General features: G+C 42.1%; 1 protein-coding gene and 1 long non-coding RNA gene across 5 annotated transcripts in view; both read left to right on the plus strand.

Moving 5' to 3' along the window:
* LOC112673836 (agouti signaling protein) overlaps positions 1-18,701 on the plus strand; it is a 39,600-nt gene extending 20,899 nt beyond the window's left edge. For 2 of the 3 annotated variants that reach the window (XM_035705982.2, XM_025469776.3), the window contains exons 2-4: positions 13,984-14,150; positions 15,433-15,494; positions 18,291-18,701. In XM_035705982.2, the coding sequence (XP_035561875.1) occupies positions 13,994-14,150; positions 15,433-15,494; positions 18,291-18,467 (396 nt within the window). In that variant the 5' untranslated portion in view covers positions 13,984-13,993 and the 3' untranslated portion in view covers positions 18,468-18,701. The remainder of the gene's footprint in view (positions 1-13,983; positions 14,151-15,432; positions 15,495-18,290) is intronic. The other variant, XM_025469773.3, reaches the window with a different exon arrangement.
* LOC112673834 (uncharacterized) overlaps positions 1-25,076 on the plus strand; it is a 167,689-nt gene that overhangs the window by 86,057 nt on the left and 56,556 nt on the right. The gene's annotated exons all lie outside the window — the stretch shown is intronic.

The following is a 25,076-nucleotide window of genomic DNA, read 5'->3' on the forward strand; positions in this document are numbered from 1 at the left end:
CACATCAAATTTTAGAGATGAAAAGTGTACTGGATGAGCCAAACTATTTTCTTACTCACCATACAGCAAGCAACATGTGCATTAATTTTTTGCCTTCATTCTTGCTCTCATATTCACCAGGGACAACATGGAGGACCCAAATAGATACCTGCAAGCATAGTGAGATGTTTTACATTAGAGGAACAATGAGCTTGAGAAACCCACTGTTGTATTGCAATATCTACAGTTTATTTTACTTATATATCATGTAATATTTTATTGCGATATAGTTGATATATAGCATTATATTAATTTCAGGTATATGACATAATGATTTGATATTTGTATATATTACAAAGTGATCATCACAATAACTCTAGTTAACATTCATTTAGTAACAGGATGTTTTTCTTATGGTAAGAATTAAGATTTACTCTCTTAGCAACCTTCAAATATGCAATATAGTATTATTAACTCTAGTCTCATACCATAGATTAAATCTCCTGACTTATTTATTTTATAACTGAAAATGTGTATCTTTTTTTTTTAATGTGTATCTTTTTATTCAAAGATTTAATTTATTCATCTTTTTGATGGCACAGAGAGAGGGAGGAACAGGCTCCTCACAGGGAGCCTGACCTGATGTAAGACTCTCCCAGGACCCAGGATCACACTTTGAGCCAAAGGCAGACGCTCAACTGCTGAGCCACCCAGGCATCCTGGAAATTTATATCCTTTGACTACCTTCTCCTACTTTACCCCCCAACTCCCACCTCTGGCAACCACCAATCTGTTATCTGTTTCTATTAGCTTTGGTAATCCACTATAAGCAAGCGTGCTTTTTGTTCTAGGGAGGGATCACCTCATACTTTAAGGTTGCTTGCTACAAAGACAATCCTGAGAAATAGCCTGGATATAGAGCTGGGTAAAGGTAAAGAATACCTTGCACTCTTAGAATACTCACTCTATAAGATGAGAAGAAGGAGCATAGGAGACCCATGCAGAGTTTATCCCAATAACATCCACCCTCTGTTCTGTATCATCTTGGCTTCTGGTGGATTTTCACATGAATAAGCCATTCTCTTCACCACTTTGATTAGTTTGATGGATAGGTGCTATAACCAAATCCTTTCAGTTTATCTCACTCATATAGCATAGGCTACTGTCAGCAGGTCTCCCAAGCAGCAGGATGAGGCCAATCGGCAGCATTAACCTCAGCCATGTCCCCCAGGATTCCAGACTCAGCCAACTATGAATAAGTCTCAGAGAAGATCAAGAGGTCATATTTCAGATAACCAGAATGTAGCCTAAAGCTATTCTCAATCACCATTGGCCGCAACCAAGGCCACTTGGACATCAGAAGAGGCATATGATTTTTTACCAGTCAGATTGAAACATGGCTATGCCAGTCTGCGGGTTTGCACACATATGCAGGGGGGAATGGGTTATCATCCATCTTTGGGAGCTGATGTTGATAGCATCAGGCACAAAAGATACAGTGTCAGAGCATGTCCGCATGTGGTTTTTTTTCTTGTTTTGTTTTCATAGCACATGAATAGGAAAGACAAGCCCAGCAGGAGGTGAGATTGCCAGCCTGATAGCAGTCTGCCTCACACAAACCATATGATTGTTTTGCCAGGTTGTAGTGCTAAATCTAAAGGACAACATTAATTGAGCCTCACATTTCCTAGGACTTAAGATGTTCCTTCTCCAGTTGCTAGGATTGTTACTCTCCTTCCTTAGCCACAAAATCAGTATGTCTTATTGCTTTTCACCTTTCTCCAGTTCTTCCTACTCACACTCTTCATTTCAAACAGTCAAATGTGAGTGAGACAGGGCATTTTGAAAAAAAAATTGATGGAGACACATTATGTCCCCACCTTCACCTTACCCTGCTCAGGCAGCTGCAGGAAGATTTTGTGAGTAGCACACACATTGTTCTCATGATTTAGGACCATGTCAGTCTGACCAGAGAATCCAGATGGCTGAACCAGAATTATGTTTGAATACCCCAGACATCCTTTTGACTGGGCTATCCCCAAGAGGGTATAACAACCAGGCTGACCTGAAGCTGCTGTTGGCAGAAAGAAAGGCACATAATGCCCAGGAATAGTCATGCAGAACTCCTGAATTTCAAAAATAGGTCTAAATAACTCTTCATCCCATTCACCCTGATCATTAACCAATAAGCAGCTAAGAGGAGATTATTCCTTTCTAGAGAAAGTCACATTCCAAAACCAAATCTCCTTTCTAAGGCATATGGACCAGGAGAGTTAAGAGAGGTAAGAGTCAGAAATTGTTTTGAATTGATTTTTTTTTAAAGACCATTCCATGACCTCTTCTATTCAGCATTGTACTAGAGGTTCTAGCCAGGGTAATTAGGCAAGAAAAAGGTAAAATGCATCCAGATTTGAGAGAAAGAGGTAAAACTATCTCTATTGACATGATTTATTCCTATATGACATCATTTTGTGCATAGGAAAGCCTAGGAATCCACAAAAAACTATTAGAACTAATAAGCGGGCATCTGGGTGGCTCAGTGGTTGAGATTCTGCCTTTGGCTCAGGTTGTGATTCTGGGTCTCCCTCTGCCTCTGTCTCTGCCTCTCTCTGTGTGTCTCTCATGAATAAATAAGTAAAATCTTTTTAAAAAGTGAAAGTGAAAAGATAACCCACAGAATGGGACAAAATAATTTGCAAATCATTGATCTGATAAGGATTTTTATCCAGAATATATGAAGAACTCAACAACAGAAAGACAACCCTGTTTTAAAATGAGTAAAGGGGGGATCCCTGGGTGGCGCAGCGGTTTGGCGCCTGCCTTTGGCCCAGGGCGCGATCCTGGAGACCCAGGATCGAATCCCACGTCAGGCTCCCGGTGCATGGAGCCTGCTTCTCCCTCTGCTTGTGTCTCTGCCTCTCTCTCTCTCTCTCTGTGTGTGACTATCATAAATAAAAATAAAAAAAAAAATGAGTAAAGGGGGGATCCCTGGGAGGCTCAGCAGTTGAGCATCTGCCTTCGGCCCAGGGCATGGTCCTGGAGTCCCAGGATCAAGTCCCTTGTGGGGTCTCTGTGTCTCTCATGAATGAATAAATAAAATCTTAAAAAAAAAAAAATAAGAAATTTGAAAATTATGAGACCAATATTGAACGTTTCCAAAGAGATTTTACTAAAAAGACAATCGAGTCCTTAGCAATCTGCCCATCTAAGGTTTTTTTTTTTTTTCCATCTAAGGTTTGACTTCTGCACCAAGTGCTCCTTAGCCCACCCAGAATTTTGTTAAGAAGCTGAATTAAACCCTTCTCTGGCAGAATTTGTTTTTCCAGGTTAATTCCTTAGGCTAAAGTTTCATTCTATCTCCTGGGATCCATTCTGAAGTAAATTCTCATTAAATTTTGGTCATGGGTATCCTCAGTGCAACCACTTCCTTTTCAAGTTCTTCTAACCTCAGTGTCAACTGCAATTTCAATTCCCAAATGGAGAAGAAATATACAAGATCAGACAACAAATACAGAGAAGTGTGACACCCTTGTGGCCACCAGAACCAATATGAAGACACAGTTTTTGCTTGATTGAAAGCCAAAGGGTGAGATAGGAAGCCAACTACTGGGAGCTCCCCATGTCTTTTTAAAAGACTCACTGCAACACATATTTCCTCTGCTGCTTAAGGACAGGGAAGACGCTGAGCTCCAGCTTTCCGTCATTACAGAGGCTGACTAAAGGGCACTGTAAGTAGGAGGAAAACACATTGCTGCTGCTGCCTGCAAAGATCCCATCTTTTTGTCTGGGTTTAAGTTTCTGACTTGCTAGAGATCCCCTCTGTAAAGTAAATGCTACCTTTTACTTTTTCTTCTCTTGTAAAACCTGGCCTGCTCTCCGGGTCTGCTTACTACTGCTTTTCAGCTAATGAAGCAGTTCTTCTTTTCATTGTGCATCAGGGAGAATCTTCCTGCCCATGAAATGGAGTGAAATTTGGAATAATTTTTGTAGTATGATTGGTTGTTCTCTTGTTCTTGTCTTTGAAATAACAAGCAAGCAAGCAGCAAGACTCTTGCTGCAGGGTCAGAAACAAAGTTCTTTTGACCTCTGTTCTTTGAGGGGAAGTGGATGGAGTTTAGTTGGCAACTTAAATATCCTTTCAGAATCAGTGAAGCTGCTGCTACTTTGGAAAGTTTAAGGAACTCATTAGTCATCCCTTGTTTCCTAGTTTTGGGGAAAGCTAAACAAATCTTTCACTTTTATGGGTCAGAGTATTTAGTTAGCATAAAGGCAGCAATCTACCTTCTGCTAACTAGTAACTTCTTACTTTTTTTTACTCTGCAGTTTCCATTTCCTAGCAGGAAAAAAAAATTCCTTAGAAGTACTCCAAAATCTCAATTCTGACTCCAGAGTCCAATTTTAACACTTCTTTAATGTCTTCAGAAAATCATCTGTAGTATCAGATTTCTAATGATTGTCACAGAGTAGAATTTAGGATTTTGGATCAATCTACCTGTGTAGAACTGGTTCATTTCATATTTATTAAAGCCAAAACAGGGATGCCTGGGTGGCTCAGCAGTTGAGCATCTGCCTTTGGCTCAGGGCATGAACCCAGAGTCTGGAATCAAGTCCCACATCGAGCTCCCTGTGAGAAGCCTGCTTCTCCCTCTGCCTATGTCTCTACCTCTCTCTGTATGTTTCTCATGACTAAATAAATAAAATCTTTTTTTAAAAAAACGAAGCCAAAACAGACAACCAAAAGTCCATTTATGTCAAAACTCCTTTTCCTTTCTAAATGTTCAAATTTTCAGAGTGAATGCCCATTTTGGCACATTATATTGGCCAAGAGGAAAGCTCAGGCTAATATTTTCAATTGTGGATGAATTTGCTCCACTTCAGCAACATTGGACATTTGTTCTGCCATTTCCATTGAAGAGATGCTAGGAGAAGGGCACGCTGGAAGCATTTTTGGTTTCATTTTGGAGGACTTTGTGGGATCAGAAGATCTTGACCCACTCCAGAAACACTTGCATGAGCATCTGTTTCAAAACTTTTTCTACTTTCCCTTGGAACTAATTCATACATAGTCTTAAGATTTGTTCGGCTCTGGGGCACCTGAGTGGCTCAGTTGATTAAGTGTCCAACTCTTGATTTCAGCTCAGGTCATCATCTCAGAGTCATAAGTTCGAAACCCACATGGGGCTCTGCACTCAGCATAGGATCTGCTTGAGACTCTCTCCATCTCCCTCCCCCTTTGCCCCTCTCTCTGCTTGTGCCTGCACATGTGCACGTTCTCTCTCTCTCTCTCTCTCTCTCTCAAATAAATCTTTTATATATAAAAAAAGATTTGTTCAGGGCAGCCCCAGTGGCTCAGCGGTTTAGCGCCACCTTTGGCCAAGGGCCCGATCCTGGAGTCCTGGGATTGAGTCCCACATCGGGCTCCCTGTGTGGAGCCTGCTTCTCCCTCTGCCTATGTCTCTGCCTGTCTCTCATGAATAAATAAATAAAATCTTAAAAAAAAAAAAAAAAAAGATTTGTTCAGCTGTATTTCCTTGGTTCTGCCTTGATCGTTTTCTGCAGAAAATTTCATTTGACATCAAAGCCTCTTCCCTTCCGTCTGCTGTAAAGTTGTTGAGAGCTGTAGCAGACCATCAGCCTAGCTTTAGGCCATGCTTAATGATTATAGAACACACCCAAGTCAAAGAAATTTGGAAAAGCAGAAAACAGCATTGTCTGGAGCAAAGAAATGGGAGAGAAGTGGTTTCTGGCGGACAAAACAAAACCAATGAAGTCCCCACTAATATCTTTGTTGAGTGAAGAGCATTAAATCAGGCTGAAGGGAATGATGTCAGGGAATCAAAGTAATCATTTTAGCAGCTCCTATAAGCATTGTATTCCTTGTACACTGTAGGAATGACTATCTGGGAAGCCTGGACTCTGACCTCTGTTTCAGTAGGACATGGAGACGTATTTCACGCTGACAAGCAACAGCCTGGATGATTTGTGTCTTTTTGCTTCTTGAGGAGAAACACAGCCTTAATTAAGCCTTCTCTCAAATTCTGACTCAGGGCCCTTTAGGCAGATCCTGGGCCTGCCACATGGTTTTGATCTCAGAAATAGAGTCCTGAGGCAGGCTGTCTCTACCTAAGACCAAAACCACCATTAGAATATTATTCAGGGGATCCCTGGGTGGCACAGCGGTTTAGCGCCTGCCTTTGGCCCAGGGCGCGATCCTGGAGACCTGGGATTGAATCCCACGTCGGGCTCCCGGTGCATGGAGCCTGCTTCTCCCTCTGCCAATGTCTCTGCCTCTCTCTCTCTCTGTGTGACTATCATAAATAAATAAAAATTTAAAAAAAAAAGAATATTATTCAGTTTAGCCTCTGTTAGGCATAAAAATTAGACTAGTCAATTCAGTCATAGTAGTCAAATTTGTATGTATAAAAGCAGCCCAAGAGGTCAAATTGTTTTTGATATTGTTTAAAAATTATTCTGATGCTTGTTAAAATGATAAAACTTTATTCAAGACTGTTTCAATAAGGATATTGCAGTAAGGGATGAAGATCAGGCTCAAATCCTAATACAGCAAAGATAGTTGGGGATGTATAGCCAAAGAGCATAGTGAGGGTTAGTGGATGGAAAATGACTAAAAAGACATATCACGGATAGGGGGAATTCTTGCTAGCCAGACCTAACAAGATTCTTGCTAAAGGTAGCCATATACATCAAAGGTGTGGGATGAAGAACTTGATCAGATATCAAGGATGAGGAGATTCTCACTAAGTCAACAGGATTCTTGCTAAAATTACACTAGGCAGACCAAAGACAGGATGAAGGACTAATATTGAGGCCTAGTTGAGAGGCCTCAGAGAAGTCTAAAGTTTGGTCGGAGAGTCTTTTTCAATATCCACAAGCTTTCTTCTCTCCTTCCCCATCCTTTCCCATTCTGCTCCTTCAATCCCAACAGCTACAAAAGAGAAGTCTCTACTCTCTTCCCCTGGCCCTTCCCTTATACTTCCCAGACTCCCTCATTATTGAAAAACAGAGCTTGCCAGACTCTTAGAACTCCAGGTTCAGCATCTCAACTAGCAGATATGTCTCTGACTCATTCCAGTTCCTGACTGCTAGCGTCAGTTTACTCCCTGGTGAAAGAGTGAAGGCCCTCCCTGCTTTGGGAAACTTGCTTCCCAGATGTGGTGACGTATCCCTGACAGGCTCACTGGCTGCATTTGTAGTCTCCACTCCTGTGGGGAGACTTGTCAGTAGAGGAGGAAGAGCAAATGGCTAAGCAAACAAATCACCCTCTCCTTAGCTGGAACACTTTTTTTTTTTTTTTTTTTTTACGATTTTATTTATTCAGGGGAGATACAGAGAGACATGGGCAGAGGGGGAAGCAGGCTCCCTCTGGGGAGCCTGATGCAGGACTTGATCCTGGGATTCCGGGATCACACTCTGAACCAAAGGCAGACACTCAACCACTGAGCCACCCAGGTGTCCCTGGCTGAAACATTTTTAATTAATCTGGCAGTCAACAACTTTCACTGATGGAGCACTGAGTATACAAAACTGAAGGAGCTCTAAAAGCAGGGCTTGAAAAGCAGGGTAAATGCTGTTTTGTTTGGTTTTATTTATTTCTAGTATAGCAAGCTGGACTGGGCCAGGATGGCAGGCCCCCAAACCAACAAGTTTGTAGTATTCCTCCTTTCCACATTAGGAAAAGGTTCCAACCTTCTTGTGTGACTCAGGTCAGGCAGACTTGGGATTGATGTCTCTCTGTGTACTCACGATTTCTGTCCTTTGGGCTAGTCTGGGTTTCAGATTCCTCAGCTATGATGTATAGTTTATTAAGAGGATTAAATGTATATAATGTGCCTAAAGCAGAATTTGGCATATACCTGGTATTCAATAAATGGAAGCTATTATGGTTCACATCCTTGCCTTTGTCACTAATTAGCAGTTTCAGTTGTCTTGCAGTGGAAAGAGTAACACAGTGAAAGAAGTTCTAGTCTTGCCTCTTACTAGTTCAAGTGTCTACTTAGAGAACCCCTTTCCTACTCTCAACCTCAGTTTTCTTATCTGTAGAACCAAAGTGATCAATAAAATTTGTATTACATGGCTGTACATCACAATCGCCTGAAAGCTTATTAAAAATATGTCTCCCAGTCTCCATTCCTGGAGATTCAGATTCAGTGAGGTTGGACAAGATTTGGGTTTACTTATTGTAAAGCCTCACCAAGAGAATGGATAAATGAATGTGATATATTTACAGTGAAATACTAATCAGCGAAGAAGAAGGGGGAGGTGGGGGAGGGAGAAACTACTTATGCATGCAACCTCAAAAATATGTTGAGCAAAAGAAGAAATAAGTCCCACACAAAAGATTTCATTCAATATGGTTCTATTTATATGAGTACAAAAACCAGAAAAATTGATCTGTGGTGGTTGGAGTGAGAATAGAGATTACCCTCTGAGGGGTAAAAATAGGTTTTGACTAGAAGGAGGCATGAGGGAACTTTCAGGAATGAAAGAAGTATTATATACCTTGATCTGAGTAGTAGTTACATAATGTATATATAAGTTAAAATTCATCAAGTTGGATACTTAAAATTTGTGCATTGTATTGTGTGTAAATAAATTATCTCTTATTAACACAGTATTGTGGGCATGGTGGCAAAAACTCCCCTGATAATTCTAATGCATAGCCAGGCTTAAGTTCCTTGGACAAGATCCCTAAAGTCTCTTCCAATTCTAAGGTCCTAAGATTCTTATATCACCATCTTGGCCCCCTTTCCAGGCACTTTTATCCACAAAGTAAATGGTCTCTTTTACCTTTTTTGGTCAAGCACAAGATCAAAAATATTAAGAAAAGCCAGAGTCCTAGCCTAGCACTCAAATAAGGGATACTGATGAAACCTAAGAGTTGTCTAAGCCCCAGTATGATAGAACAAAGGCCAAGGAAAAGACATTGAATCACAATCAGATTTGACTTGTAACCTGTTCTTGTCCTGTTGGCCTGAAGGGACCAGCAAATCTAAAGATTTTTTGTTGTTGTTTTTCTTTGCTACCCATTCATTCACTCAGTCATTCACCAAATATTTATTGAATGTCTACTGTGTGCCAGGCATTGCTTAGCAAAATCAATATGACAACAAAGTCCCTATGCTCTGGGAGATTAAATTCTACAAACGAGGGATGCCTGGATGGCTCAGAGGTTGAGTGTCTCCCTTCGGCCCAGGGTATGACCCTGGAGTCCCAGGATCTAGTCCCACATTGGGCTTACCGCAGGGAGCCTGCTTCTCTCTCTGCCTATGTCTCTGCCTCTCTGTGTGTGTGTCTCTCATGAATAAATAAATAAAATCTTTAAAATAAATAAATAAATAAATAAATTCTACAAACAAAGGAAAGCCATTATGAAGATAAACATAGATAATTGGTCATTTGTAAGAGCTATGAAAGAAATGGATGATAGGATAGACAGAAACTGGAGAAAGGATGCTTTCAGATAAAGTGGTCAAAGAAAGAGGTGATGTACAAAGGTCTAAAACTTGCCAATGATCCAGCCTGGTGAAATACTGAGGGAATCAAGTTCAAAGCCAAGGAATGAACATTTAGGGTTAAGAGAATGACAAGTGTAAAGTCTCTGAGATAGGAAACAGTTTAGCATGTTCTAGGAACAGAAAGGAGTACGATAACATCTAGAATACAGTGATTAAACAGAAGACTCTATCAGATGAATCCAGAGAGAGTAACAGGGCTTTGCAGGAAATTTTGATTTTATTTCAAAATAAAAGCTGTTAAAGGAAGCTGTTAAAGGAAGCAGGGGGTGATGTGTGATTTGAATCATGCCCCCCCCATCCTGTCCCCAATCACTCTGGCTACTATTTGGGGGAACAGATGAAACAGGACAAGAAAGGAGGCAGGATGTCAATTAAGAGACATTCACAGTTGTCTAGGCAACAGTGTGGGTGGCTTGGCTTAGGGTAGATTTGGTTGGCAGTTCAGCAGGGATGCTGAACCTCTGGGACTGGGTTAACCAAAGATAGAGCAAGAACTAATTATGAGATTGGTGAATTCCTCATGATCCTTTGGCTTTGTCTTTCTAATGTTTTCCCTACGTGTTATGGATGAGGTTGATTAAAGAGGATCCCTTGGAATGTTAGGCTCAGTCCCTTAAGTGACTTTCTTCAGGTCCTTTCCATTAGTCCCTTCCTCCCTTTTGGTGTCCCATCCCTACCCTCAGCAAAATCTGCTCTCTTGAAACCATGTCCCAAAGTTCTCTTCACCCTTCTTTCTTTGCTTCTCCTTCTCTTGCCCTTCTCAGAGGTATGCCTAATCCTGTAACACAACTGTCATAGGAAGAAAGCTCCCATGGTATTAAAAAATATTTGTTGCTTGATTGGCTATTCTAGGACAAAGCTAAGTAGGTAAAACATATTGATATATCATAAATTGCCATCACTGATAAGCCTAAGGGAACCTTAAGGAATGAGCCTATAACCCTAATGGAGCCTCCTAAGTTCAGCACAGCCAGGCACCTGTCATGGATACATATTGTCTGTTGCTCAGATGGGTCAAAGATATGTGGGATGGTAGGATCCCTATGCAACCACTGAACATTTGGTGTGGGGAATCTAGATAATGACGAATGACAGATATTTCTCCCCTGGCTCTGAACTTCAGTATTTGGTATAGCTCATTTGGCTGAGAAACAAAACCATAACAAAAATTGTGCATTACCTCTCCCATATCAAAACAGTAGCTGATGAACTAGAAGGGTAAAAGGCTTTGAGAGCTTTCCAGGACAGAGAAGGGGTAAAAGGAGGATATGCTATGAGAAAGCCCTAAATTTGGTAACAAGAGCAGTAGGTGCTGAGAGCAGACTGTACCTTGAATCTGAGGCACAAAGACAGAAGAGGGCCCTACAAATTCCATAGCCTCATTGTCACAAATCAAACATAACTCTTCATCCATGTTCCTTAAATTCTTTGACGTTATGTCAAGTTGCATTTAGTATTTATTTCTATCATCTTTTCTTTTTTTATTACAATGTAATAACATTCTTGAAAAATTCACATACAGGGCAGCCCGGGTGGCTCAGTGGTTTGGTGCCACCTTCAGCCCAGGGTCTGATCCAGGATGGAGTCCCACGTCGGGCTCCCAGCATGGAGCCTGCTTCTCCCTCTGCCTGTGTCTCTGCCTCTCTATGTGTGTGTCTCTCATGAATAAATAAATAAAATCTTTAAAAAAAAATTCACATACAGAAGTACATGAAGAAGTGCATGTCTCAACCTCACTCCCCAGACTCAATTCCACTCCTAAGAAGTATTCATTATTAAAATTTTAATGTGTAACCTTCCACTCTTTTTCTTTGCATATGTAAGCATATTTACATTTGAGGAAGTTTTGATATTTGTTCACAAATGGGACTATAGTGTTTATATTCCTTGGTTTGCTTCATTATTACATTTCTTTATTTTATACCAGTGCTGGAGTGATATGTCCCTTCCAACAAGCACACTTTCCCAAGTATAGAACTCAATTATTTGCCTAAACAGAAAAAAAAAAATTGACGGTATCCTCTGTTCTCATATGCCTGTGGCTCTGGGTGAGCCCCATTCAGGTTGCAAAGAAGGGGCTCTGAGCTTTTTAGGGGCCAGAGGCCCCCCTTATAGATCCAGAAATAGCTATGGACCTTCTTCCCAGAAAAAAATGTGCATATGGGCAAAGGTTTGCAGATAGTTTCAAGGCTAAGATTCCCTCCTTTAATTTCCCTTTCTTCCCAAGTATATGTTTTGTCCCAAAAGATTGATCAGGGGCATATCTGCCTCCAATACCACTGGCCTTTATGAAATGCTCCTCCATGGTAAGCTTCTACTAAACACTACTTTGCCTCTGGTCACTTTTTTTTCTCCACAAAGATGAGCTTCACTCAAACTCCCATATCCCTGGCAATTGGTGGTTGGCAGGACTGGTAGAGGCCACTATTACAACCAACAGAGCCCAATCGCGTTCCCAGCAATGCCAACTTGCTGGCTTCCCAGAAACCCTGGTTTTCCTCATTGATGCTACTAGCAAAACCCCAGCAGGCTATCAGGGCTGTACTTCATTAACAGCTAGTATGGTCAGCAACTAATATTGTTCTCTCTTTTCAAGAAGACTCTGGGGATCCCTGTGGCTCAGCAGTTTGGCGCCTGCTTTCAGCCCAGGGCGTGATCCTGGAGTCCCGGGATCCCTGCATGGAGCCTGCTTCTCTCTCTGCCTCTCTCTCTCTCTCTGTGTGTGTGTGTGTGTGTGTGTGTCTCACGAATAAATAAATAAAATCTTAAACAAAAACAAAAACAAAACTCTGCTGCCTTCGCCTCTTCCTCAGTTCTTATCTCTCACTATACCTCTGTCCCAATAGGTGGTTAGCCCTTCCTCATCACCGGGAAATTACAATCCTTTCCTTTGCTTTGGGGACCAAGGCCTTGACCCAAGAGGATTAAGAGATCAGGCTAAGTGCCATAGCTAAGGGGATGTTTGCAGTGCACACTGAGTGTGCACTCTATACTGATATACTGTCTACTCATCTTATCATACTCAGAGATGATCCGGATACTGTTATCTCCCATATTCCCTTAATAAGAGCCTTTATACATTAGTACTTGTTTGCTCGTGCAACATACATACATACACATGTACGCACACACACACATACACATATCAACAAGACTCCTGAGGTACACAGCCAATCGGATTTATTTTTTTTTTATTTTTTTTTTATTCATGAGAGACACACAGAGAGAGAGGCAGAGACACAGGCAGAGGGACAAGCAGGCTCCATGCAGGGAGCCTGATGTGGGACTTGATCCTGGGTCTCCAGGATCACACCCTGAGCTGAAGGCGGTGCTAAACCCCTGAGCCACCTGGACTGCCCAGCCAATTGGATTTAACCATGGCTTTCCATGCCCTCTTTTCCAGAGTTTAATCAGATCCACTCATATTTTTTATGCATTTGCAAATCCTTCAACTCTTAAGGATACAAAAGTGGCCTTCACAAAATCTTTGTACAACTGTTTAACCTGTTCCAAAGCCCAGGAAGCAAGAATCAGAAATCACTGATTCATAGAATTTTAGAAAGGAAAGTTCTCAAGATTCTTTCATTCATTAAATCTTTAGTAAGTTTCAACTCTGCACCTCATAATGTGTACTAAGTCATGTAGTCCTATCCTCTCTTTTTATAGATGAGAAAGCAGAGGCCCAGATGAGCCCAGGGTCACACAGCCACTTAAATAGCAGGTACATCCAGGTGGCCTGACTCCCCTTTCTGGATTCTTTATATCCACCATGCTGAACAGAAACTCATTTTAAATCCTAAACAGTAACTTAAAGCAGATGATGAGTATAAGGGAAGGAATTGTCATCAGTGATACCACAGATCAAAGAACAGTCTTCACCACTAGAGAATGGAAGGACAAATTACTCTTGAGAAACATAATTGCACAGGTAGTCATTGCTGTCAGCATTATTATCCTGTATTAATAGCAGAAAGTGTGTGTCCCACGTTGAGTAGTAACATCAATGAGGGTTTGTTCAGATCCATAATCCTTTACCTGAAATCTCCCTTCTTTCCTTCTCTTTCTTGCTCTCCCCATCTCTCCTTTTCTCTCTTCTTCTTTCATCAGCTCCCCTTTCCTGTCCCAAGCCTGGGTATCCTCCAGCTCTATTGGGATACTTATAAAATGGAGTCAAAGCACCACCCCCAAAGAAATACAAGGAAAGCCAGAGGGCACAGCCTCTTATCAAGACCCCTGGCGGGATCCCTGGGTGGCGCAGCGGTTTAGCGCCTGTCTTTGGCCCAGGGCGCGATCCTGGAGACCCGGGATCGAATCCCACGTCAGGCTCCCGGTGCATGGAGCCTGCTTCTCCCTCTGCCTGTGTCTCTGCCTCTCTCTCTCTCTGTGTGACTATCATAAATAAATAAAAATTAAAAAAAAAAAAAGACCCCTGGCCCATCAGCCTGACTGCCTTCTCTGTTCCACTCAGGCCTCCAAGGATGAATATCTTCCGCCTACTCCTGGCCACCCTGCTGGTCTCCCTGTGCTTCCTCACTGCCTACAGCCACCTGGCTGAGGAAAAGCCCAAGGATGACAGGAGCCTAAGGAGCAACTCCTCTGTGAACCTTTTGGATTTCCCTTCTGTCTCTATTGTAGGTGAGTAGCATGACTTGGTGTCTAGTCTCTGGACTCTGGCCCATGAGAAAGGGCTACAGGATGTCAAACTTACTCTCCAGGCTAATATCAGGATTCACTGACATACGTCAGAGCTCCTTTGTGCTTATTCTTCAAAGTAATCCTACATGAATAAAGTATTCCTTGACTCATATGGTTTGGAAAAGCCCTGCATACCACCAATCTAATATGCAGCTTCACATGTTAGAGGCTCGGAAAAATCCAGAAATCAAGACCCTCTGTGAATTTGGTTTAACATAGCATTTCTAAAAAAAAAAAAAAATAAATAACATAGCATTTCTGAAACTTATTGAATCACAGAACTGTCAACAGTAAAAATTTTTGAAAATGCTGCAGAATATAAACAAGTGTGGGATGAATTAGTCCTTTCAGTGTTGAGGACTGAGAATGACTGCTCAGGGGAAAACATCAGGCACATTAGAGCCTGGCATTAAACATCTTCTAGTTCAACTTCATCTGATAAAAATAATAGTAAGAGATATACTCTGTGTGCTGGGCACTGTGAAGTGAGTACTATTTTTATTCCTAGTTCACAGTTGAGGAAATTGAGGCTGAGCAAAATTAACTGACTAACATGAGATCACACAGTTCTTAACTGGCAGGGCCAGAATTCAAACCTGGGTGTTTTAAATTCCAGAATCCAAATTCAAAACTAATATCCCTCACTGCCTTGCCTCTCACTAGGAAAAGATAATATTCTAGATGTATCGGGAAGTAACTATCACCTTTGATCAACCTTGATGTGCCAGACTTCTCACTTTATAAACATACCTTGTTTATCCTCAAGACAACCCTGCAAGGCAGACATTACAGGACCCTATTTGCAGATGAGAAAACTGGGCTTAAGGATATTAAGTAAGTTGCCTAAGCAAACACAGCTGTTATATGGCAGAGTCAGGATTCAAATCAGGTGCCTGGCTCCATAGGTCTGACAAATGAAAAATAGGAATACAGAAAACACAGGTCCCGTCATGTACATGATACTGAGTCCATGTTTCAGGGCCTTCTTGGATTTCCCCTTTGCCCTCCTTCAGAGGACATTTTTCTTTCAGTCCCTGGCTCCAGGTCAGCAGCCAGTCTAGTAAGAACCTGTTGGCCTAAGTCTCAAGTTGTGATTCATCCAGCCAACCCCTCTTATCCCCCACCCTGAGACTTCCTGGAGCCCCTTCCCGCTCCTCCCGCTTTACTGCAGCTCGTGGCCTCCAAAAACATCTGGCTTTGCTCCTTCTGTCTCTCTTTGAAGCACTGAACAAGAAATCCAAAAAGATCAGCAGAAAAGAGGCGGAAAAGAAGAGATCTTCTAAGGTAGGACTGTGAGTTTTCATTGTGGGGGTGGGACCGGACTTAAAAGGAATTCTAGCTAGGAACTAAATGAAAGATTTTCCAGCCTTCCATGAACAAAAGAAGCTGAAAGCTATCTAAAGGCTTCTTGGCCTCAAGCCCTGAATCAGACCCCCACAGAAGCCCAGAGAGCTAAGGTTCACTGAGCAAAATAGTTTACCTGCTAAAAAGCATCTTATACAAGCTAGCCCTCTGACTGAAATGCCACCATCACTCATTCTTTTGACTGAATGCAATGTCTCCTAAAGTTCAATTGTTTCAGAACCACTTCCCAAATTTTTTGAAGGCTTTTATTTTTAAGTAATATCTACACACCCGGTATGGGGCTTGAACTCACAACCTCGAAATCAAAAGTCACATGCTCCACCAACAGAACCTGCCAGGGGCCCCCACAATTTTTGCTGTAACTGAGTTTCACTTATTTATTTAACATATTCGTTTAAAACTAAAACTTAAAATATATATAACTATGATAGAAAATCAATATCACTTGCCATAAATAGAAGGTAACTATAAGAATAAGTGTAATGAAAATAAAACATTGTTAGTGGATTTTAGCTGGATGGGGTTGCCTGGCAAATGCTCTAAATCTCAGGCTTGTTCTCTGTGTTAAAAATCAGATTAGAAAGTTTTGGGAAAGCATTAATGATATATTGGCACCAAACGAGCCTTTAAAGTTGAAGGAAACTGAAAAGAATGCTTTCTCACTGTGTGATTTAATGTCATTTAATACTCATATACCACCTAAAATCATACTACCATGGTACAGGTTCCCACGATGTGGGAAATACTGGATTAAGGCATTGTTGAAATGCACACATTATTCCTGTCTTAGACCTGGCACTGTGTGATCTTGAGAGTCTCTGCTCCTCTGTAGACCCTTCTGTAGAGTAAGTAGATGATTGACATATAAGAATACATAGTGAGGAATATATTTGCATACCAGGTATGGGGAGTATAGAAGTGAACAGAGAGATATATCCCAACTGTCATGGAGTTTACATTCTTGTGGGAGAAATAGGCAAACAGCAAGTAAACCAATAAATAGGTTAATGAAAATAAATTCAAAAATAAATTCAAAAATAAATTCAAATAATGAAAAACATTGTAAAGGAATTAAAGCATGGTAGTAAAAGTGAAGGGAAGAGTGTTCTCAGAAGCCCTCCCAGAGGAAGCAACACTTAAATATTGAAAAATTCAGTATCTCAAGCAGCAATAGAAATACAATGTGAGCCACATATATAAATTTAAATTTCCTACGAGCCATATTAAAAAACATATTTAAAAAAGTTTTAAAAAGTATGTGTAATTAACTTTAGTAATATTTTATTTAACCCAACATATCCAAAATATTACCATTTTAATATGTAACCAATATAAAAAGTTAGTGAAATATTTTACATTTGTGTGTGTGTGTGCTAAGTCTGAAACTTGGTGGTGCATCTTTACATTCACAGTACATCTCAATTCCGATACTAATTTTTAATAGTTAAAGTCAACTGTAGTTCTAACAAAAACAATTGTTTTTTTTTTTTTAAGATTTTATTTTTATTTATTTATTCATGAGAGACACACAGAGAGAGAGAGAGAGAGGCAGGGACACAGGCAGAGGGAGAAGCAGGCTCCACTCAGGGAGCCCGACATGGGACTTGATTCCAGGTCTCCAGGATCACACCCTGGGCGGAAGGTGGTGCTAAACCTCTGGGCCACCGGGGCTGCCCCCAAAAACAATTGTTTAAAACTTTTTCACATGGGTAGCCCGGTGGTGCAGCGGTTTAGCGCTGGCCTTTAGCCCAGGGTGTGATCCTGGGGACCTAGGATCCAGTCCCACATCGGGCTCCCTGGGTGGAGCTTGTGTCTCTGCCTCTCTCTCTCTCTGTGTGTCTCTCATGAATAAATAAATAAAATCTTTAAAAATAAAATAAAATTTTTTTCACAGTTTCTATTTTAAAATGTAAATTAAAATTTAAAAAAAATTGAAGATTCAGTTCTTCAGTTGTACTAGACACCTTCAAAATGCAGTAGCCTCATATGGCTAACGGCTACCTGCATTGGAGCACAGCAGAGAGTGGTTTCAGGAAGGTGGCTGGCCACTTTCAGAGGCTCTGCAGCAGGAACTTAATTTCCTGGTGTTGGGTGCACGGAACCAAGGCACTGTGGTCAAACTCTGCTCAGAGAAGTGGGCAGGGCCAAACCAGAGGGCCTCGAGAGCTAAAGTGAGGTTTATGGTTTATTCCAAATTCAAAGAAAATCCACTGAGGGCTTTAAGCCAGTGTGGTTGCCATCATAGGTCTTCAGAGGGGCCCGTTTGTTTAGTGCAACAGAGGATGGACTCTAAGTGGGCTAGAGGGCCAGCAGTCCAAAGATAGTGGCCTGGCCCAGGGTAGCAAAGTGGTGAAGAAGTGGGTGGATCCGGATTTAATGTGAAGGCAGAACTGATGAGAAATTGGAGACATGCTGCAAAGGAAAAGACAGAGGTAGTAAAAACTCTAGAACTGAGTAGGATCACCTAGGGAGAAAAGTGGGCCGCGCCCAGCCAGGTAAGTAAGTGTTCATGGGTTTGGAGGCAGGGGGTGGATGACTGGGAGAAGCAGGGACCCGCTGGGGTCCCCTGTGGTCATGAAGTCCAGCGGACAGTCGGGAGCGGGTGGGGATGTCTGGTCTGGGGCCTCCATGGACAGCCCAAGGAGTTCCGAGACAGACGTGAGGACAGGTGGGGTGGACGTGGCCGGCTTGGGCAGCCCTGGCGTTTCCCTGCAGAAAAAGGCTTCGATGAAGAACGTGTCTCATCCCCGGCCCCCGCCACCCACCCCCTGCGTGGCCACTCGCAACAGCTGCAAGTCCCCGGCGCCCGCCTGCTGTGACCCCTGCGCCTCCTGCCAGTGCCGCTTCTTCCGCAGCGCCTGCACCTGCCGCGTTCTCAGTCCCAGATGCTGAGCGCGCCCAGCGGCCTCCAGGGGGTTGGCTGATTATCTAAGAAGTACGGCTTTGGGGATCCCTGGGTGGCTCAGCGGTTTGACGCCTGCTTTTGGCCCAGGGTGCGATCCTGGAGTGCCGGGATCGAGTCCCATGTCAGGCTCCGGCGTGGAGCCTGCTTCTCCCTCTGCCTGTGTCTCTGCCTCCCTCTCTCTTTCTCTCTATGTCTATCATGAATAAATAAATAAAATCTTTAAAAAAAAAAAAAAAAAAAGTATGGCTTCCTGGGACCGGCGTGGGTGTAGTGACTTAGGTTGGGGCGGAGCTTTCAGGAGATGGGACTTTGAGAAGGCTTGGCTTGGGCAGGGCTAAAGTCTAAATAGATGTAGGCTGCTCCAAGGTGTGTGGCTCTTTCTTTAAAGGACTCCAAAGAACCTTCTCCCTTCCTCCCGTCCCCTTCACAACACAAGACCCGTGTCCTGCGCATGCTTGTCTCCTGGGCCCAGGCCCTAGGGCTGCACTCCCTTCAAGGGCTTCTCCGCTGGAAACAAATGTTGCTCGATCCCTTTAAACGTGGGAACGCACGAAACTACCTGTCAGGAGCTACTATGAAGGGGCGCACGTGAATTGTGCCTTTTCACAATATCAGCTTTATTCAGTCATAAAGCAAGGTTAACGTAATTATAAAGCAGTTTCTGTATTCTAGACTCAGTAACATCTCACCACGTGTTTAACTTGACTTCTTAAAGGTCACAGAAAGCAAAGCACAAGACAAGTCACACAACAAACAACGTAGAACGGGGTAGGAAGTTAAGGAACCAAAGATGAAGTTCAATCTGTGAGTGGGCAGTTAAGGCCATCGACCAGTCTAGGGCAGCTCTTGGCACTTACTGCTTATTATGTTCAAGCATAGCATAACAAGAAGGATCTCTGATCTCCTCCAGAGATCAACCAGGCAGAACCTTTAGTGGCAGCTGTGTTTTTGAAATGGTCAGACATAGAGAAGTCAGTGTCTGAGGAGTCTGACAGTTTGCTGCAAATACCCTCTCTTTTTAAAAGGGATTTAATCAGTCTTGAAGCTTTGCAGACCTTCTTTGTTTCTATTGGTTATCACTCCTCAGTGTGTCAAAAGCTGGTGCTGGTCTCAGTGATACCTGGTCTTAGCTGAAATGCCCTTAGCTGCTGGCATCGTTGCTTGTCAGTCCCCTGCTTGACACAGTCCCCTGCTTGACATGAATGACTCCACCTTGCTTTCTACATTCCACCCTGTGATTCCTCATGACAAATCTGTAAGGGTCATGCAGGAGTCAAATATGTCTTAAACCAGGTCACAGTAGTAGTTTGCTAATGTGGAAGAGGTAAATACAAGTCATTCAATCAGGGCAGCCCTGGTGGTGCAGTGGTTTAGTGCCGCCTGCAGCCTGGGGTGTGAACCTGGAGACCCTGGATCGAGTCCCACGTCGGGCTCTCTGCATGGAGCCTGCTTTTCCCTCTGCCTTTCTCTCTCTCTCTCTCTCTCTCTCTCTCTGTCTCTATGAATAAATAAATAAAATCTTAAAAAAACAAATCATTCAATCATGTTTTCAATGAGAATCAAACAAAATCAAAAAAATCTCAAACCACACGAAATGTCAATTGACATCATAAAACAATGATCACATCAAATCCAAACAAGTTAGAGACATTAGGCTGAATCAAATAAAGCAAAATTAAGTAAGGATTAAATTTTAAGACTCCAATTCAAAGTCACCTCTAATAAAAATAAGTCAAAAATAAGAAAAACTAAATCTAAATTCTATTAAGGTAAGTTAACAAATCAGCAAAGCAGTCAAATCAATGAAATAAGAATCACATTGCCAACCATAGGCAGATAAAAATCCAAAAATACATACGGAATCTTCAGTATAGGGTCTTGGCACATCTAGAAAAGAACAGTGAAGGTATAGTTAAGCATGGTCTAGGGATCCCTGGGTGGGTCAGTGGTTTAGTGCCTGCCTTCGGCTCTGGGCATGATCCTAGAGTCCTGGGATTAAGTCCCACATCGGGCTCCCTGCATGGAGCCTGCTTCTCCCTCTCTCTCTGTCTCTCTCTCTCATGAATAAATAAAATCTTTTTTTTTTTAATGGTCTTTTCATGATTTTTCCTTCTTAAGCCTGAGGGTGCATATTTTAATAGCATGTTTAATAAGATATATAACAAAAAATAATAGCTAAAAGCAATAAAGATTTCCTTAATGGATTCCCAAGTATGTGTAGAGAGAGGATTTCTTGAAGTATTTTAAAGGGTTACAGTCAGACCATGAGCCAGAACAAATCATGTGTCTGAAGGGTTTTGTTAATTGTAGAAATGGGGACACCTGGGTGGCTCAGCAGTTGAGTGTCTGCCTTCAGCTCAGGCCGTGATCCTGGAATCCCAGGATCGAGTCCCGCATTGGGGTTTCTGCAGGAAGCCTACTTCTCCCTCTGCCTATGTCTCTACTTCTCTCTCTCTCTCTCTCTCTCTCTCTCTGTGTGTGTGTGTGTGTGTGTCTCATGAGTAAATAAATAAAATCTTTTTAAAATACTTTAAATTTTTTAAATTCTAGAAAGGATGATTTATTATATAATTTTTGTATATTCTTTTTCAATGCTAAGTGTTAATGACTGCTAAGGCTGCTTGAATGGCCTGTGCAGCATGCTCAGAGTGAGTTAGCTTGTTTGGTCAAGGTTTTATGGGCTGCATTTGAACCCTTCTAAGTTTTCATCTAAAAGCTTATCAATTTTGTTCAATTTCACCCAAGGTATTTCTGTTATTTTAGTATAAGATGTTGAAAAAACTTTATATGAATATTCTGAGACAAAGGTAACCATTTTGGCAACATTGCTAAATGTTACACTAATAGCATACACAATCATACACAATCATTGTCTATGATTTCCATATATCATTCATTCTGATTAAAGAACATGACCTCTGAGGGACACCTGCATAGCTCAGTCAGTTGTACAGCTGACTTCTGATTTTGGCTCAGGTCATGATCTCAGGGTCTTGAGATAGAACCTCACATCAGGCTCCACACTCACTGGTAAGTGTGCTTGAAGTTCTCTCCCTCTCCCTCTGCCTCTTCCTCTACTCACATGCATGCTCTCTCAAATAAATAAATCTTTTTTAAAAAGAAGATTATTAGCACAAATTATCCAGTTAAAGTGTCCCATGTCCAAAAGTAAATTTTCAGTAGATGTTCTTGTTAAAGGAAAAAGATTGGCATTGATTTCCAGCTCATGCCAGGTATAATACCTGTTATTAGACCATTGAAATACCATCTCTTTGGATAGTAAATATCCATTAATCTATGAGGGTATTTGTGTTGCCAGAAGTGCTGTGTTATAATGCATTCGTTGTGGTACAGCATATGTGTCATATGCTAATAAACTTTGGCCCACTCTGGATTATAAGAGGCCCTATAACCTAAAATGTCCCAAGCTATTGCCTGAAGTTCCATCCTTAGAGAGTCTTTGAATCTATGAGAAACTGAGTGCAGCATTATATCTTTAGAAAGACCCTGGAAGCAGAAGGACCTAAGATACTGGGGAGAGAGAGGGTGGAGGTGGAAGCAGAGTCTTCGAGAAAGGATCAAGCAAGGTCAGGGATCACGTGGAAGCTTGAGGGACAAGGGCTTTGAATGACATCATCTACTTTGCCTTGCATGGCTGGAGGCATTCCTGCCACAGGGGAGAAAACCTGAGCTGTCACCTACCAGTGCTTCCCAGCAACTGGAGCTCTTCCAACAAAGAATAGACATATGCAAGAAAAGAGGAAGCAGAAAACAACTGTGGCCTAAGAAGATGATTTTTATTTATTTTTTTAAAGATTTTATTTATTTATTCATGAGAACACACAGAGAGAGAGAGAGAGAGAGAGAGAGAGAGAGAGAGAGGCAGGGACACAGGCAGAGGGAGAAGCAGGCTCCCTGCAGGGAGCCCGATGAGGGACTGATCCCAGGACTCCAGGATTATGCCCTGGGCTGAAGGCAGACCACTGAAGCCACCCAGGCATCCCAATGGTTCTAGCTTCAAACAAGGGACAATGGTCATGGCCCTCTGGACCATAAACTCTGTAAGAGAAAATCCATACTGGACTTGTTCACCATAGTATTCACAGCAGCTGGCACAATGGCAGCGCATAGTAGGTGCTCAATACACATTTGCTAAATGAGTGAATGGGTAGGTCTTCCATATATTTGTCTAGATTCAGCAGCCAAGTGATTTTGTCACTAATGGAGCAGATCTTTGGCTTTGTATTCCTGGTCTCACTCCTAGGGGCCAAATGGTGCCTGGTTGGTGAGCAATGTCTGGAAAACACAGGAGCAGCAGCTGCAATATGTTCTCAACGTTCTCATTACTGATGACATTTACTCAGTGGCAGCTGCAGGACAATGAACAAAACATTCTTGCCCTGTGGGTTTGTAGGCTAAATAACAAAACAAAATAAGCAACTGCCAGCTTTTCTGTGTATGTGTATTTCTTGTCTTTTTAAGATATAGGAAGCTTTATTTTCTCCGATTTATGAGAACAGCAAAAATTATTTCTCATTTACATACAAGTAAATGGAAGCCCAGAGAAACACAGAAACTTACTCAGCATGCAGGTTTGTGTTATCAGCCTAGCCTGGAGTGTCCACCTTTTTTCTTGTGCTCTATCCAGGTGGTTCCTGTCTATCCAGTCAGGGTCTGGGGTTTGCCTCCTCCATTCTATACGGACTATGTCACTACAGGCACAACCTGGGTCTCTGGTTGGGAAAACATCCTTGGAAAGGAAGAAGTTTTAGGGAATTTGAAGGATGGAAGGTTCCAATAGACGAGTGGGCCATGGAGGTGGCCTCACCTGTGCTCATCCTTGAGCCCCACTACTCTCATATCTAAGGACAAAGATACATGGTAGTTATCAGAGATGAGGCAACTGCTCCACATTATTCTGTCTCATAGCCTCTCTCTAGGATCTTTCTTCTGCACAGGCCTTTAAAAATCATCTTGAGGCAGCCCAGGTGGCTCAGCGGTTTAGCACCGCCTTCGGCCCAGGGCGTGATCCTGGAGACCTGGGATGGAGTCCCTCATCGGGCTCCCTGCATGGAGTCTACTTCTCCCTCTGCCTGTGTCTCTGCCTTTCTCTCTCTCTTTCTCTGTGTTCTCATGAATAAATAAAATCTTTTTTAAAAATTTAAAAAAATAAAAGAACCTAGAACCATTAGCATATGTGGTTTATTCCCTCAGACTCTGAGTTCTCACTTCTGTTGTCTCAGATCCCTGGTTAGGTATTTATATACCCAAGTTCTCCTTCCACTTGAGATCCCAAGATTCTTCCATCTTTTCAGAATTCTTCCTCAAACCTTCAGGTCCTGATAGCATGGTTCTGAGCTTCTGCAAAGCCCTAACTGAATGACCAGAATTGAAACACATCTGTAGCTCAGACTTATTCTGAGTTCAGAATTCGGAAGATCTGCCCCTTCCCAACTTAACACAGCATTATTCACTCATTCTCCCTTCTGCCACCCATACACACATCCTCTTTCTCTCTCTCATAACACGTAGGGTGACCTCTCTCCTAAGAAGATTTGTTCTACTTTTATGGCTGTTGATTCAGAATAATTTCTTCCTCTAGGGCATCGCCTTAAACTTGAGCCCAAAGATCTAACGATATAGCCTTGGACAAGTCAATCATTGACTTCTTGACACTACTACCACTTTCCCATTTGCAAAATGAAGAGAAAATCACTCAGTGTTATTATTGCAAACAACAGAAATAATTCTGCCTAGCCTAAGCAAAAAACAAAGAGGGGGCAGTAATCTACTGGACTGACCTGGAGATCTCAAATAATCAAAGGATAAGCCATATTCCAGGCCTCAGAAAGGACAGCACCCTGAGGAGTGCTAGGGAGCAAGGTCAAAGAGAACCAGCAGACAAGGTCTTCAGGGCAAGACCAAAGGATGGGTCAGTTCCAACCACTTACGTTCTTGCATGGGACCACTTGTAATTTCAATTCTCAGGAAAGAGGATCTGACTGACCTGATGTGGTGCCCAGGAACATCTGGTCCATTTTGATTAACAGTCCAACAAATCCTGTTTGTAAGGTAGGAGGGGTAATTCTCCAAGAGGAAAATCAAAGACTTGCCAGGGGGCAAAATCTGCAGCTGGTCACTATGAGAGAGCTGGACTCCAGATTTATCCTGAGAATACTTCCAGCCCCAAAAATTCTGCAACATAATCTGAAGCAACAGTTTTCTTTGCTCTAATTTTATTTATTTTTTAAGATTTTGGAGATCCCTGGGTGGCTTAGCGGTTTGGTGCCTGCCTTCCCGCCCAGGGCATGATCCTGGTCCCACGTAGGGCTCCCTGCTTGGAGCCTGCTTCTCCCTCTGCCTGTGTCTCTGCCTGCTTCTTTCTTTCTCTCTTTCTTTCTTTCTTTCTTTCTTTCTTTCTTTCTTTCTTTCTTTCTTTTCTTTCTTTCTCTCTCTGTCTCTCATGAATAAATAAATAAAATCTTTAAAATAAAATAAAATCCAGTGCATAGCACATTGAAACATACAAGTCTTCACTACATCTTCTAAGAGTCTTCAATGTTTTTATTTTTAAAAAAGATTTTAGGGCAGCCCTG

Source organism: Canis lupus, chromosome 24 (genome assembly GCF_003254725.2).
Source record: "Canis lupus dingo isolate Sandy chromosome 24, ASM325472v2, whole genome shotgun sequence".
Classification (NCBI taxonomy): Eukaryota; Metazoa; Chordata; class Mammalia; order Carnivora; family Canidae; genus Canis; species Canis lupus.